The 16952-nt window shown below is 38.0% G+C and overlaps 1 protein-coding gene across 3 annotated transcripts in view; it reads right to left on the bottom strand.

The window, feature by feature from the left end:
- Positions 1-9379, bottom strand: part of GLS (glutaminase) — an 85253-nt gene extending 75874 nt beyond the window's left edge. For all 3 annotated transcript variants that reach the window (XM_042994925.1, XM_042994926.1, XM_042994927.1), the window contains exon 1: positions 8752-9379. In XM_042994925.1, the coding sequence (XP_042850859.1) occupies positions 8752-9143 (392 nt within the window). In that variant the 5' untranslated portion in view covers positions 9144-9379. The remainder of the gene's footprint in view (positions 1-8751) is intronic.
- Positions 9380-16952: the final 7573 nt, after the last annotated feature.

Below are 16952 nucleotides of genomic sequence, written 5' to 3'. Positions count from 1 at the left end.
GTGAAATTTAAAAATAAAACATTACATAGTTTAAGGCTTTACTGTTAAGAAAGGATCTCCTGCTATCTTAAAACCCTATGTGCTAAAGTAAGGTTTACAGGGAAGGACGGAGTCTCAAAGTCAAGCAACATGTCTAATGTCACACAATTCTTAAGTGGTTGTGCCAGAATTAGCCCTGGAAAACTGGTCTTTAGTTTCTATATACTTCCTGGTATAACATACCAATTGTGCTCAATTATTAGCCCTCCATTTTAGGAGGAATACCTAGAATTCGTTCAGAATAATTAAAGGTTAAGACTCCTTATATTTGAAGAATTTCTAACCAAAATGCTAATATGGAAATTACTTATGTTAGAGAACTAAACTGTTGTTCCACTTTGTTAAATCCTATAAAAAGTGAGGATGAGATTATGTTAAATTAGGGTTGCTGTTCTAACTGGATTTTACTGAAATTTATTCAAGAACATACCAAAGTAAGAAGCACAAAAGCTAGTGGCTGAGCTATCCATTATCAGCTGATGGCAAACTGTCCACATGTACAACTTCAGAAGTCCAGCCCAGGGGGCGGCCTGCTTGCCTTTGAGGGGAGGATGAGGACCTGGTCAGACCAAGTCCCTGATGTCCAGCTCTGTTAGTCCACCTATCCCTTCGGTCAAGTATCCTTTAATACATCAATCTAGTTGTAAAAATAGATACAGTGACTTCTGTTAACCACTTTAATACCATACTAGAGATGATGTCTTTGAAGTAAGTAAAATATGTAGGTTAATGAAAGGGAGACTTCAGCTACACAAAAACAAAAGAGCTCTGAAAATGGAAGGTGCTATGTTCCAAGGCAGTGAACTCTAGTCAAGGAAGTATTCACTCAGAGATGAGTAACAACTTGCAGGAGTATAACAGAAGAGAAAAAAAATCAACTAGGGAGATGGGTTTTTAAGGTCTCTTCCAATATTGTACCTAGAAAGTAATCAATTCAGTACAGTATTTTATTAATCTAATGGTAGATGAAAAGACAAAATAAATCCTAGTATTTATGAACTTCAGTCATTTAGTTAGGTCAGTTAGTATATGTGGTCAAGTTATAAACTACGTACAATGAAGTGGAATTAGATGTCTTTAAAGTCACTTTCAACTCCAATTTTCAGTTTTTGAGCTGCTAAAATAGACGGTCCTCCTAAATTCCCATACTAAAGACTATAAACTTTATTCACTCAGGACCTACATATACACAGAAGACCTATACACACACATTTTATACCTAAAGTCTAACTATCTTAAGTTCTTTAAAAAAAAAGAGACTCAAAGAGTAGTTAATGCTACTGAACCATACCCTTAAAGATAGTTAAGATAAAAAATTTTGTTATGTGTATTTTTACTGCAATTTTTTTTAAAAGCTGAGGAGAACTGGGTCTAGAAGGGGAGAGTAAGAGAAAATAGCCAAAGTGGAGACAGGAAGAACAGAACAAGATGTAGCAACAGATACAAGATACAAAAATCCACAAAGGAACAAACTCATTCAAAGTGGAACTAATCATAATATGAGGGAACACATTACACAACTAAATACAGTTTAGTACAGGGGCCACTAACAGCAAACTAGAGCAGTGCCACCTGTGTTTGTAAATAAAGTTTTATTGCAAGACAGCTGTCCCTATGCATTTACCAACCATCCATGACAGCTTTGCTAATAACAGCTAATTTGAATAGTATTAACCCAGACCAGATAGCCTGTGAAGCCAAAAATATGTACTATTTGACCCTTCAGAGAGAAAAAGTTTGCCAACACTTGCCTGCGAACATCACTATAGTAATGCTCCCTTATGGTAAAATCTGAGATGGAACAAGAAACATTAAACTCTTCATTATATTTTACTGTGGCAAAAAATATGCAACATTTTCTAAGGAGATTTACACTAAGAATAGTTCAGAAAAAGTTTGATGTTTGCAAATAGTGAATATAACTGGATAATGCTGAGAAGAGCTATACAAATCCATGTACATTTTTTTTAACTTTTTAATGTAATGGTACTTCCTGTTATATGTACCAGAAACAGTATATTAGAATAGCAGACTAGTAGATATTTACAATTTTAAAATTAACAGATGTGGTTCCTCTAATAATGGAAGTTATAAATGCAGATGTCCCTTGAACAACAAGCGTTTGAACCATGTGGGTACACTTACATGTGGCTTTTTCTCAATAAATACAGTATAGTACTATAATATATTTTCTTTTCCTTGTGATTTTAATAACATTTTCTCTTCTCTTGCTCACTTTATTGTAAGAATATAGTCTGTAATACATATAACATACAAAATATGTATTGACTGTTTGTTATTGGTGAGGCTTCCAGTCAACAGTAGGCTATCAGTAGTTAAGTTTTGGGGAAGTAACCTAATTTTTGACTGTGAGAAGAGGCTGGCACCCCTAACAACCACATTATTCAAGGGTCAATTATACTCATAATGAGAAATCTTAAAATTAACTCTAAAGAGGCAGAGAAAAAAATGTCCATTCTCACAAACCACAACTGCTGATATCATTTGTTTTCCTCAAAATACTTTTTCCAAGCATGTTTTAAAAGCTTAAGGGAAAAAAAAAAAAAAAAGCTTAAGGATCACTTGAGATCATACTGCATAGAAATTTTATATTCTAACTTTTGACCTAACATTTTCTTACATCTCCCAAAAGTGTCTGTATACATTTTAAATGACTGAAAAAGAGACTCTCATATGTATGTATGTATCATAATTTACTCAACCATTCCACTAATGTTGAACACAAGTTTTTTTTCCATTCTTCTCTAATATGTAGGGTACTGTACCAAAAGTATTAATGAATAAATCTTCCTACAACTCAAGTTTGTTAGCCTAGACTCCTAAAAATGTATGAATATATTTAAAGTTTCACACAGTTTTAAAACTGTTCTTAAAAAGCCTGTACTCTTGGAGTGCCTGGATGGCTCAGTCAGTTAGGCATCCAACTCTTTATTTTAGCTCAGGTCATGATCTCATGGTTGTGAGACTGAGCCTCACATCAAGTCTCCGTGATGAGCTGCAGAGCCTGCTTGGATTCTCTCTCTCTCTGTCTCTTAAGAACTCCCACCAAGAATCTTAAGGAAGTGCCTATGTCACTCACACCTTCGTGAAGATGACCATTTAAAAATCTTTAGAGGCCTGTAGTAGAAATTAACAGGCAAAAAAACAAAAAAACCCACCCACACACATATACATATATTCAAATCTTGAAATCTACCAACTTATTGTTCATTATGCAATATTAATAGTTCCATTTTAAAGTTAGTTCCGTTTTAAAGTTAGTGTTTTCACTATAAACGTATATTTAGAAAGCGATAAGCAATAATGTTACATACAAACCAGAGAATACTCCCCAAAGGAAGCCAAGAAAACACATTATCATGCTTCTACTGTGTTGTAAGTGGCCAGAAAAGTAACAAGTACAGTAATTAGTTATATGCACCATGTTTCATAAGCAATTTTATACCTGAGTAGAAAGATTCCAGGATAAAATCCTAAGTATCTCTACCTGAAAGCTATTTACCTCAGAGATATCAATAATTAGCAATTATTTTTATAAATATATCTGTTCACTCAGCTTTCTTAAGTATTCTTCCTAGCAAATGACTTAAAAGGTGAAAAGGCAGACAGGCAACTCCTTGACTTATACAGGAATTAAAGAGTGTGCTCCTTAAAGAATGCAAATCCTACAATTAGACCTTGTTTCTACAGCCATAATTTTTCTTCACTTCATAGTCACAAGGAAGAAGTATAGCTTTTTACTTATTTTAAGTAACTTTCTGAAACTCAAACCCACAAACATCTTCAACAAAGTTCTCTTCAAGGTGACATTTATTTTTTTCAGACTAAAATAGTGCCCTTCCAACCCTTGTTACTTTTCCCTACATAGCGCCTCATAAAAAAAATTGAATTCAATGTGGTAGTCATTTCCTGAGTTAGTTGATTTTGAAGTAGGCAGACTTCTTTGTAAACAGTAAAGCCTGAAAAGAAGAAGCTAAAACTCAGAAACTAAAGTTCAGGATCTAATTCATGCTTTCAGTGAACTTCATCTAAAAATTATTAAATAGCATGCAGTTCGTTAATTACAGGTCACCACAGATATAGCCATGACTAAATAGATAGCCGTGGTTTAATAGAAGTATCAGGCAGCAAAAAATGTTATGGTGTATGCTTCAAATGGCCACTAAACTAAAGCTCACTGGTAACTGTAACCTGAAAAAAATTTTAATGGAAGAAATCACAAATAAAATCAGAGGTGTTGAGGAATCCCTCAAATATACTTTCAATCTTGATTTTAAGTGAACTGTAAATACATTCACTTTTACACATTAAAAGGAAATGCATTAAAGAGTGACAAAATTTGTCACCTATTTCACGGACGTTCTTTCACTTTGAAATTATACCTGCCAAACACTGTCTCAACTTCATTATCAAGTACTGTTCTATAGACCAATTCAATGTTTCCTGCAATGCATAAGCATTTAATTTTGAGATTCAATTCTCACAGCATACAAATGTAATGATTCTATGCCCCTCACTTTCCATTTAATAAATATGAACTACCATGGCACCTGGGTAGCTCAGGTCATGATCCCAGGGTCATGGGATAGAGCCCTGTGTCGGGGTCTGCGCTGAGTGTGGAGACTGCTTAAGATTTTCTCTGTCTCTCCTCCTCTGCCTCCCTCCCCTGCTCGCTCTCTAAAAAATTAAAAATTAAAATATTAAAAAAAAATGACCTACCAAAAGTCATACTATCTGAAGCCAGTATAAAAATGTTTCCTTTCACTTTTAATACATTTTTAATTATGCACATTTAATCCAAAATATATTTTTAAATGCCATGACTTCACGTAGATGAGCATTCAATTACTTCATCATGGGTATGCAGTTTTTGACAAATACTACCAAACCACCTTCCAAAATAGCTGAACTAATTTATACTTCCACTAGCAATGTAAGAGTTCCTATTCCCCACACCCTCCGCATCACTTGATTTAATTTAACATCTGCCAATCTGATAGGGAAAAAATGATCTCACTGTTTTAATGGAATACTGTATCCTGTATTGTCAATATTGTACCCTATATGAATTACCCTTTTACTAAAGAGCATACATGTGCTGATATTTCCAAGCCTAGTCCTCGGTTGTATCATTTTCCCTCCTAACTAAATAATAAAATGCCTAAACAAAAGGTAACAAAAATGTCCCTCATCCCAACCTGGCAATTCTTTTCAGGGACTCTTCACTATAGGATACACACAAGCTTCATAGAAATGAAGCATGGCATGCTTGATGGAGAAGAAACAGTGAGGTAAAATGTCCATGCTGGGCAAACATTCGGCATAAAGGTTCATCAAGAATATTGAATGCTACAGCATGATTTGTGATTTTGATATAATGCTCATTCCAGTCTGTATTGGTATTTTAGAAAGAGAATGGTAGTTAGAAATTAAAACTCTATAAACAATCTCAAAAGACTGAAATGAGACAAAAGAATGGATATGGGGGTACAGACTTTTAATTTGGGTCATCAAATACATGGACATACACGTGAGAAGAGTTTGGATGAGAGATGAAATATTATCATGAGAGGCAAAGTTGAGAGAAGGCACATGCTGTGGAGAAGGCAGACAAGTGGGAAAGAAGCAAAGACCTTAGCCTCAGGGTTTACTCAGTGAGCAAACCCAAAAAGTGCCAGGAAAGCAAAGAGGACAATTTAAAAAATGAAGACAGCCAAATGGATTTTCAAAATGATAAAATGATAGCAACAAAATTAAGTAAGTGCACTACAGGGAAAACTAAGCAAAAATCATATTTTCTATAGGGTATTTAAGACAGTAATAAAATCTTAAGTTAAACCAGGAATCTAAACCAGACTGAAGTTGGTTGAAGGAGATGGCATAGCCTAGGATGACACTGGTTCAAAGAATCTGACTATGGAAAAAAGGTAAGTAGGGAACTTGCTTATATTCCACCTCTTTCCAAAACATAATATAGTAAGGTTAATAAAATATAGTCAGACCAAGGAAAGGAGGAAAAGCAAATATGTTAGCTATGTTAATTAAGAAAATTGCTATGGTTAAGTATTAAATTCTCTAAGCTTACTAGTAAGTAGGCCAAAAAGACAAACAGTACAAATCAAATAGAAGTACAATAATTTTTCAAGAGAAATTTTTTCTGGAAACTAAAAAAACAAAAAGAAATTTCTCATGTATGAGCCTAAAATTCAAAGGCTAATGTCCTTGTCATGTTTTACAACATGAAGATGAAGCAATTTTATTCTTATTTAATAAACACTTATATACTATTTTAACACATACCAAATTGTTGTCCTAAGCCTTTTACAAAATGTTAACTCATTTAATTTCACATGGTTATTTCTTTTAATAATCTTCCATAAAACCTGGCAGAGTCGTGAGTGCTGGCATTCCAGGTGGCTTGCTGACTGAGGGATGAACTATATTTTGGAAGCTGAGCATTAGAAAGGATAACAGGATCAACTGGAAGCTTACCTCCCAGAATGAGAGAAATGTTTATTACACAAAGGCAAAATGGAAGGAGTCAAAAGAGGAAAACTACATTTGGAAACCAGATCATTCAGGAAATAGAATCTTTAAAAAGATTAAAAATGTCTTAACAATCTTGAGGCCAGTGCTCTTCAAGTGTATGTATGAATTCAAGACAGCTGGGGTTCACTCTTGAAATCCTTGATTCAAAGCTCTCAGGATTATCATATATAGTACTTGGATTGCTCCTGAGCCAGTCTAGCTATTATTCCAAACTTCAGTGGCAGAAAAAGAAACTCCTTTGAACTAAGGTAAACAAGATTGTCTTATTGGCCATTCAAATTCCCAGGTCAGCTGAGCAAATGTTCTTGAAGGATTCCCTCCCTAGACTGATTTTCTTTGGTGGTTGGGGTACAGTACAGGACCTTTTTTTATGTATCGTTGTCAGTAAGTATTAACCAAAATAGTGTTTCCAAAGTTACTGCTAAGAGACGATTTCTTATTTGGAAGGAAATGAAGCTAGAAAGTTCTTGTGAGCTTAAATTTCCTATCTGACAAGAAGGAAAAAAAAGGGCACTAGTGCCACTGAAAAGACACAAACTGGAAGACATTTTCAATAGAAAACAATTCCCATCCCATAGCCTTCAAGGACAACTTTTAAATGCTAGCAATTGCACTTCGTAATTCTGTAACCCTGGGCTCAGGTATTTAAACTAGTTTCATGCCTGGTAAACCAGATGATAAGGTACAAGTGAGTACCAGATGAGATTAAGCATACACATTCTAGACCCTAAAAAACACGAGAGATAGAAATTTAACAAAAGTCTAGCTTTTCAGACCTTGAAGGGATTTAAATCATCTAACTAATGATGTTAAATGACCTACCTATATGCTCCTAAGACTTTGTGACACAAAACCATTATCACAGAATACCACAAATTTTGCCCATCATTAAAATAACATTTTTCAGTCTGGGAAAACTTAAGCTTGGAATGTTTTAGGAAGGTGCCAACTTCAATTACAGGAAACATTAAGCAGACCTGTGATTCAGTATAAAAATCACACCACACTTTCAGTTTGACTTAAGGTGATCTGAAGCTGAAGACAGTAATGTGAGTGACAGGGTGGCAAAACGGGTCACATAACGTCAGTACAATGTCAGCAAAATGGTAGCGTATAAAGAAAGCATACAGGTTATATTTTTACCCATATTGGGAAAACAAAGTTGGGGTCCATTTATATTATACAAGACAAAATAACCAAGAAATTGCTTCCCATTTGTTAAGAAAAACCAATTTAGTTTTAAGTCAAAAATGCTATGTGGCATAGATGACTTAACATTCTATCAGTATTTAAATCACAAAAACTACATAACTCGGATTTTTCCTAGTGTTTTACAGTCACATTTCATCTTGGCTATTTTGATTATTTTAAAAAATTCGCCCATCTCATGGAAGACATTAGACAGGCCAAAGCTGGTCCCCAGTGCAAACAGGTAGTCTTGTACTGCGTGCCCCTTCTCGGCCACATGACTCTCTTCCTCCTTAATCTCCTTTCGAAAACATTATTTCCGGTGCCCCAGATGGCTCGACACCACGCCTGAAAGCCACTCCAGAAATATTAAGAATATTCTGCCACGTTAGGCTTCTAAAGAGATAGGGGCAGAACGATCGAAGGAGGGCAGGCTTAGAGAGAAAGAAACCTGAGCCTGAAAAATGACGAGTCAGGAAGGCGCAGTGTATGCTAAACACCCGACTCCTAAATGTCACTCGGTGGAGATGTTCGTGTGGCATCACCCACGGAGAGCTGGGCAGGCGGCCAGGAGCTGCAGCCCGGAGCCGGGGAGCAGAGCACGCGGCGCGGGCCAGGCAGCCGCAGCCCCAAAGGACGGGGCCGGGGAGGGGGGGGGGGGGGGGGCGGGGGCGGAATGGCCCAGGCCGGCCGCTCCGGCCCCTCCGCGGCTCCTCCCGGGCGGCCCGCGCCAGGGGCGGGGAAGGGAAGTGGGGGCCGAGCGGAGGGGCGCCGACGGGGAAGGCGCGGGCGGGGCCGGACCTAATCACATGGCGCAGACTGCGCAGGCCGCCCGGCATCTCTTTCTTTCTTTCTCGAACCTCCGCTCCCATCCCGCCCCACCGCAGGCCCCTCCCGGGCCCGATTCCGGGCCCCACGCGGGGGAGGCCTCTTCCGCCTAGCGGAGACACTCACTTTTCGCCCGAGGCCACCAGCTCCTTGCCCTCACTGTTGCCGAACGCATCCGTCTCCCCGGGGCCGTCCTTGGGGCTGGGAGCCGATGGGGCCGCGGGCGGCGACGCCCCAGACTGCTGCTGCTGCTGCGCGCCCCCCTTGCCCAGCTCCTGCAGGATCTCCGAAGGGGAGCTAGACAGTCCCCGCGCGAGGGGCCCCGCCGGCCGGCCGCCCCCGCCCCACCACGGGTAAAGCCGCGCGGCGGCCGCTGGGCCCGCGGCCCCCTGTCCCCCGCCTCGGGGACGCCGGCACAGTGTGACGAGGGGCTGTGCCCGCCTCAGAGCTGCGCAGGAAGCGGCGGGAGGCCGCAGGAACAGGTCCCGCAGCATCGCCGAGCCTCGCAGTCGCATCATGCCGCCGGGTCTGTCAGCGCCCGCTAGACTAGGGAGGATGCTCGGGGCGTGGGCGGCCGCTCTCCTCTGGAAACGCAGTCTCCGGTGGGACACCGAGAGGGCAGAAGTGGATAGGAGCAGCGACGTGGGTGTGGTTTGGACTCCGGTTCCCGCAGCCTCTGCTGCTGCTCAGGAGGCTGCCCGCCGCCGCTTCACCTCACGCCGCCGAGGATTCCGCACTGAGGCTGAAGCGCAGGGGAGGGCCAGAGACATTCCGCGCTCACCCTCTCGGGGGCGGAGGACGCCCGCGTCCTCCCTCCTTCCCCTGCTACGATTGGCTCAGATTCTCGACCTCTCTCCTGATTGGTGACTGTAGCAGTCAAATTTCTCTCCGCGCAGGGTGCGCGGAGAGCCGGGGTGGAGATTGGCAGGGGGCGGGGAGAGGAACCGAACTGACGTGTGAGGCGTGGGAGCCAGGAGGGGCTCTAGCGTAGCCGCTTCCCTCTCGCTTTGCCAACCGCGAGGCTGCCCTAGTTGGAAACTGAGGAGTCAGGGGTCTCGTCACTTACGAAGCAGATTGGCTCCTGGACTCTGGGGCCTCGAACTGTCGGGGAGACTGACCGGCAAGAGCCCCTGCAGCCGAGTGGCCGGGAGCCAGTCGGATTGGCCGGAGCTGGCGTCTGGCCGAGCCGTCGGAGCTTGGCTGGTCCAAGCTTGCAGCTGGCCCGGGCTATCCGGTGAGGACGTGAGGAGACACCTCTGAGGGCCGCGGTCCAGGAAAGGCAGCCCCAGACGAACCTCGTCTCTCTCCCAAATGTTACATTTACTTGAAACTTTCCATGGTTGGCCACTCCCCAGATGTGAAGTGTTTTGGAAAAAATGAGCAAAATCCTTTCAGCTATGCGACTTAGCCATTTGGAAGGTTGGAGATCGGGGGAGGGCGAAGAGCGAGAGAAATTCCAGAATACGACTGCTTTCCTTTTTAAAAAATTATTTTTTTAATGTACACTGGTATCTCAAAAATATTTTTGAACAGCAAGGATTCCCTTGACACTAGTTTGCTGGAAAGCATAATTGTAGATACTTTTGTATTTTAAAAGCTGCTTCATCATTTTAAAATAGAAGCATCTGAGTTCTGGTTCTCTAAATCGTTTCAGCCTAGTATCTATTGTTTATCCTATTTGGTCTGTGGGAAAAGAGCCAAGGATCTGATAAACTCTTGAGTTTTTCTCTGAGCCTACCTATGCACTTCACGACAAAAGGTTTTTAGACTGTTTCTTGAAACAATTAGGTTTAAATGCATAGATCCACAAAAGTTAATGGGGATGATTTTTATGAACCAGGAAGGGTGTGCGTCAGGTGCATTAACTAGGTGCATTAGTAATCTAATGAATCTTAAAATATTGCACTAGATTAATAGGAAATCTGTACCCTACAGGCTATTGTGACCTTTGGCATGTCAGAGTCTCGCTCATGTTTAAGTTTTTTCTATCTGCTCTTTAACCGGAAGAACCTGGAGAAGGCTATCATGTGTAAATCGGTTAAGTATCGCCTTAAAAAAAAAAAAGTTCAGACAATTGCAAATTATTTAGAGGGCTTTTATTACTACTTAACATTACCTGTCACTAAAATTTGAAGAGTCAAAGTAATAATATACAGTATTCAGGAAAAGGAACATCAACTTTTGGAGGAGAGGTAACGAATATCAGCCCTGCCTAACCTTTCCAGTGACTTGTCAATGACATAAACCTGAATATTGTGTGATCTCTTAGATATAACTGGTTATCAGTTTTGACTGTTTCCTTTCTCTCCACTTCCAAGCTATTGACAAATCCAGTTCTTATTTTCCTCCTAGCTTTTCTCTTAGCTTCTCTAATTTTCCTATGAAAATTCTTTGTATATTTCTTTCATTTTTAAAGGCTTAAATGCTTTATAGTATACTTAACAAATATGGAAAGCAAGCCTAGTAATATATTATTTTCTAGAGTTTCTGCTTCCATGCATGAGCTAGTAAAAATGGACACGTTAGTCCTAACATTTAGAAGGACTTAGAGTCTGATGCAATTTAACCCCTTCTTTGTGAAAACCATGAAAAAGTTATAGACAGCAAATTAAAAGTACTATAAATAGAATTAAAGTTTGAGTCATTCATACTTTAATTTGATTCCTTTCTTCATCATATATAATATTTTTTAATCTTCAGTTAATGTTTCTTTAATCAAATACAACTGAGCTACTATGAATTGGAGTTAATTACTGTTTCCATTAGATTATTTACTTGTTAAATTATATCATCATGTAAAACAAAATCTGTCCCTATAAAAACATTTTATACACATACAACAGTCCACTAAAATAACCACAAATAGATAATCTCCAGATTAATGGGTGGCTGGATTGTCAGAGCTACTCTTAGACTCCTCTTTGCCAGTAGATAAGTGCAGCTATCCCACAAGAGGTTGTAGTCCCATAGCCATTAAGCAGATATGAACCATCCAAAGGAAAAAATGGAATTTATGCATTTTGTTTCTGTTCTAACTAGAAGAACAATCTAACTAGAGTTCCTGTGTTCTTTTGAAGATTAAAAAAGGCTAATATTTCAAGATCATAATGTAACATATGTATAAGTTCCAGATTTTGCCATTCACCAGAACTAAAAGGTTATTATTTGTTGACCTAAAGCTAAGTAGAAAATAATTCTCCTTTGCCTAACAGCTTAAAAGAATTGACTCACTATTTTGTTTGTTTGAATTCTGTTAAGAGAATAGAGTAAGATTCAGGAAACCTCTAAACAGCTTCTGCTACTACTTCCCTTTCTTCTGTTTGTTTCCTGCTTTAACTGGCCAGCTTCCTAGTCTTGCTGATAAACCCTGTCAAACATGACTTACTATTCCAAAGTTGAATTTAGATATGTATTAAAGTTATTATAGATCCCTCATGGATAAAACGGGGATAATATTAGTATCTTATCTCATAGGGTTGTGAGGATTAAATGTATATATATATATATATATATATATATATATATATATATAGCGCACTTAGAACAATGCCAGTAGCATTCTATAAGTGTTAGCTATAAATATTATTATTATCATTATTATTATTATTCCATAAGTGAATAAATTTTGTTGCACATGATTGTCACGTTTGTTATTAAAAAGCCAAACAGAGTTGTTTTAAGACATCTAATTGTAAAATATCATTCAAGAAGAAGCTGGCTCCCCAAATGAGATCATTTGCTTTATTTTTAGAAAATAAACCAATAATTTCCAAGTATCTTTGGACTGCTGCAAAGACAGCAAGATTAAGTAAAGCTGGATTCAGTGCCCATGGTACCAGCTGTTTACAAATAATTTTTAAAAAGTAATACAGAAGGAAGAATTGCTAGACTAAAAAGAAAAGATTGCCTGAATGTACATGTCATATATAATTAAATCTAAAAATCTATTATTTGCCACCTATGTATGTTAAACCTCTCTTCCTTGTGACATCACACAAAAATGGTGAAATTTTCATGAGACCTGAAGAGACTACTTATATGGTATCATCCTAAATAACAACCATATAAAATTCTTTTTGTGGGCCCCGTGATGGCTGGAACTGGAGTGGGGTGATAATCAGTTACTTTCCTTCATTCAGAGGAAAATTATATCAACTTGTAAGTTAATATTGGTTACACTTAGATCACAATTTTATGCATGGGTTCTCTAGATATTTACTTATTTTTCAAAGTAATTTTAACTCTTATTTTTTGTAGTGTGATAGAAAATATTAAATTGGACTAAACCCATGTCAGAGATAAGAAAGTCTTGCTTGTATAATTAGGAAAACCTAAAAAAAAAAAAAAAAAAAAAAAGATTTTATAAACATTGCAAAAGTCAATCAAAAGGATACCTTCTTGAGAATGAAAACAACCTCTAGGTAAATTGAATTACTGTTCCCAAATATTTATGTCCCTTCTAATGGGAGGACTTTACCTCCCTGCTTTTAACAGCAGGCTTGGCCCTTTGCCTTGATTTGTTCAATGAAATGTTAAAGGAAGTGATGTTTGCCACATAGTTCTGACATCTATCTTTTCCGTGTATGACAAGAATGGCATGTCCCAAAGATGGGATGCCCCTTTCACCTGGGTCCCAGAATAATGGAACAAACTTGAAGATGACTGTGATTGACAAATAATATGAAGAGAAAGAATCCTTCCTGTAAGTAATATCAATTTAGGAATTATTACTATACAATATTTAAGTTAGGGTGACTGGTATATCATCTAACTTCAATGAAGATGACTAGGCCACCATGAGACTAATAGGGACTACAGAGAGAATTTGAGACCTCTAAAAGATAGGCATTAACTTCCAGAGCAGTTGAAACTATCACTGAGGGGACAGTCAGAATAGTCATTCTCTTTCAGGGACAATCAAAAGCAAAGTTAAGGAAGAAAATATTTGAGTGATATTTTAATATGTCATTTATATTTGGATTTAATTAGGGAAAATTAGTGGTTTAAAGTGTGAGCTTCATATCCATTATGCTACATTGGTTTTATGCTATGAAACCTAACACTGCTTCAGCATCTGAAATTTGTCACATTTTTCTAAGCTCTGAAAAAGAAAAATGAGCCTGGATTTTGTGTATTTATGCTCACCCAATGGTAAAGTCATATTACTAATCCAGAAACCAATTACTGAACTTCACTGAAATTATGGAATTAAATCCAAAATTCAGACATTTTTAAAAACAGTCATCGTCCACAGTAATGTATTTTGATGTTCTGGGGCAAAGAGGAATCAGTATTTATCCTCTGAATAGCATGAATTCCTTCAAATCTGTCTATACTTTTTAAGTATCTGACATTTATAGTTAGTATGTGATTCCCTCTGTCCAATTATGTCACAAGAAGCAACTCCAGAAAAGAAAGTTTGATTCATGATTGAGCTGCTTCTCACAGTAACAGTACCATGTGGTATGTTCTGAGGCACAGCTTCATTCATATGCACCCCCAAGAGTACAACAAACTGATGTATTTAAAAAAAATCTCTGTAGGGCACCTGGGTGGCTCAGTCGTTCAAGCATCCGACTCTTGATTTCAGCTCAGGTCATGATCTCATGGTGAGATCGAGCCCCACATCAGTATCTGCACTGACAGTGTGGAGCCTGCTTCAGATTCTTTCTCTCCCTCTCTCTCTGCCCCTCTCCCACTCATGCGCACTCTCTCTCTTTCAAAATAAATAAACTTAAAAAAAAGTCTCTGTAGAAACAGCCTAAATGTTTATCAGTAGGAGAATGAATTAAAATAATGTGATATTTGCATATAGCAGAGTACTGTACATTAAAATTAATACAGTATCATGTATTAAAGTGGGTAAGTCTCAAAAATAATATTGAGAAAAGGCAAGTTTCAGCTGAATATGTGTATTATACCGTGATTATAAAATTGTGTGACATGCAAAACAATACATTGTTTATAGATTTATGGATACATGGTTTAAGAGTTTCAAATGTGCATAAGATTAATAAACATCAAATTCATTGTAGTGGCTGTTATTTCTGGGTGTTTATAATGAGAAATGGGATTGAAGAGATGTATACAGATAACTTCAACTCTATCTGTAATGATTGATTTTTTTAAAAATAATTTTTTAAAATTTGAAGCAAATATGGTACCTTAGTAGTTAATGCACAGGTGTTTGTTATATTCTCTTTCCTTTTCTATGTTTGAAATATTTCATAATTAAAGAAAAGCCTTATTATAATGTTGAAAGCTGTTTCTTTTCTCTAACAATTATAAGTGTAGAAGATACTACAAATCCAATTTTCACTTTTTTAATAAAATTTTATTTTGAGAGAGAGAGCACCAGTAGGGGAGGGGCAGAAAGAGGGAGAGAGAGAGAGAAATCCAAGTAGGCTCCATTCTGCCAGCACAGAACCAGACGCGGGGCCTGAACTCACAAACCGTGAGATCGTGACGTGAGCCAAAATCCAGAGTCAGACACTTAACCTATTGAGCCATCGAGGCACCCCCAATTTTCACTTTTTAATGGTTCCTTTTAAACTTTATTTAATTTTGTTTAACCAATGATGGGTGATACAACTAGTAAGTAATAGAGCTACTTTGTAAATACACTTCAAGAGTGTAACAAACAGACAGTATCCTTGAACTGAAGCTTTACAAAGGTAAGAATGACTAATATTTGACTGAAAATCTTACAGAAAAAAATATTTGTTTCTTGGCTATCAAGCATAAATATGAAAGCAATTGTTTCATTGATAAAATATGAATAAAAATACATCCTTACTTCCTTTGAAGGTAAAGAAGCTATTTATGTTTGTAACAATTCTATTGGGGACGGATGTCAAATGCTAAGTTTTATGGCTATGAAAATTATAAGTTAATAAAGTCACTCAATTTGTACAATGGAATTGGCAAAGACACACTCTCCAGCCAGATGTGGCTCTTGCCTTCTATTCTTTTGAACCATTGGACAAATGCCTGTAAGAGACATGTTCATGATTACAAAAATGCCACAAAGCTCTTAAAAATCTTTGGGAATAATTTCCCCAATGAAGGGCTCAGTAGGTAACTTGAGTAAAGCAGGCCAGTTTATTACATATTAGGGAATGATGAGGCTCCAGTAAATTAGAATTGGAATGCTCTGTCTAAAGGGGATGTAACTAATGTACTCCAGCCAGCTTTAGATAAGTGGATTGCAGGCACAATTAGCTAGACTTTTGGATTCTTTAAGATAATACAGAAGTATGATTTTTAAAAATAAATAAAATCTTCTGACTTACACAAGTGAGCAGCTCATTCATTTTTTTTTTTTTAACACCACACTAGTCAAAACATCTGTAATGATAATTTGGCCTATTGGTTGCCATGTTTCCAACTCTGTCCTGAGCAATCAGATGATGATAGCAGTGTAAGTTTCTTTAAGCTTTATTCCCCAGCACATGTTCTACCCCACATGATTAGTCCTAGCCAGCCATGGAAATTCTATTCCCCTTGAAACTGCTGTAGCTATCTTGCTGTGAAAGAGAGGAGCTACCCTTAAGACAAACCCAACACACCTAGGCCAAGAGAGTGGAGAGCTAGAAGGACTCTGGAATCCCCATGATATTCTTGAGCTACTGCTTATATTCATGATCAACCAGTTCTGATGCCTGCCCTCCTTTGTTATATATGATACATTTCCTTATTATTTAAATCAGTTTGAATCTAGGTTTCCGTTAAGACATCCTGATTGATTCAATATCACACTATAGAAGATTCTTTGTGTCTTTCTCTTTTCCTTGAATTACAATTTATCACATTCCCTTTTTAATTTTTTTAACCTTACTAAATTATGTATCTGTGTTTAACCTATTTGCATATTGTTTGAGGGCCACATATGATAAATAGCCTTGCATGATTTAAAGGCATGGAATTGGAGATACAATGAACATTAAGAAGCTTACCCCCGTTTGGACTCTGAATCACTTTTATAACTCTAGATTTGCTTTCTTTCTCTTCCAACAAAAAAATATTGAGCCATATTAAGACAACCAGCTTTTTCTGCTGCTAAACTAGACTTCTGTAGTTGTGCCTGATTGATTAGTGTTTGAACTTTAACTTGATATCCTCCTTACTTGCCAAAAGGATCGATTTTCCCTCGCCTAACCGACTCTTCTCCTTGGAGTCATGCTTACCCGATTCTTACCATCTTATATGGTAAGATGGTATGTCTTAAACCCCTTTCCCTACCCATCAAAATTCCACTGACCCTACAAGGTCTCCATCTTATGTACATTGGTGCTCTCCAATTTTTTATATAACCACACATTTACCCT

This window comes from Panthera tigris, chromosome C1 (assembly GCF_018350195.1).
Source record: "Panthera tigris isolate Pti1 chromosome C1, P.tigris_Pti1_mat1.1, whole genome shotgun sequence".
Lineage (NCBI taxonomy): Eukaryota > Metazoa > Chordata > Mammalia > Carnivora > Felidae > Panthera > Panthera tigris.
Note: the sequence above shows the minus strand (reverse complement) of the source record. Positions and strands in the feature narration are given on the sequence as shown.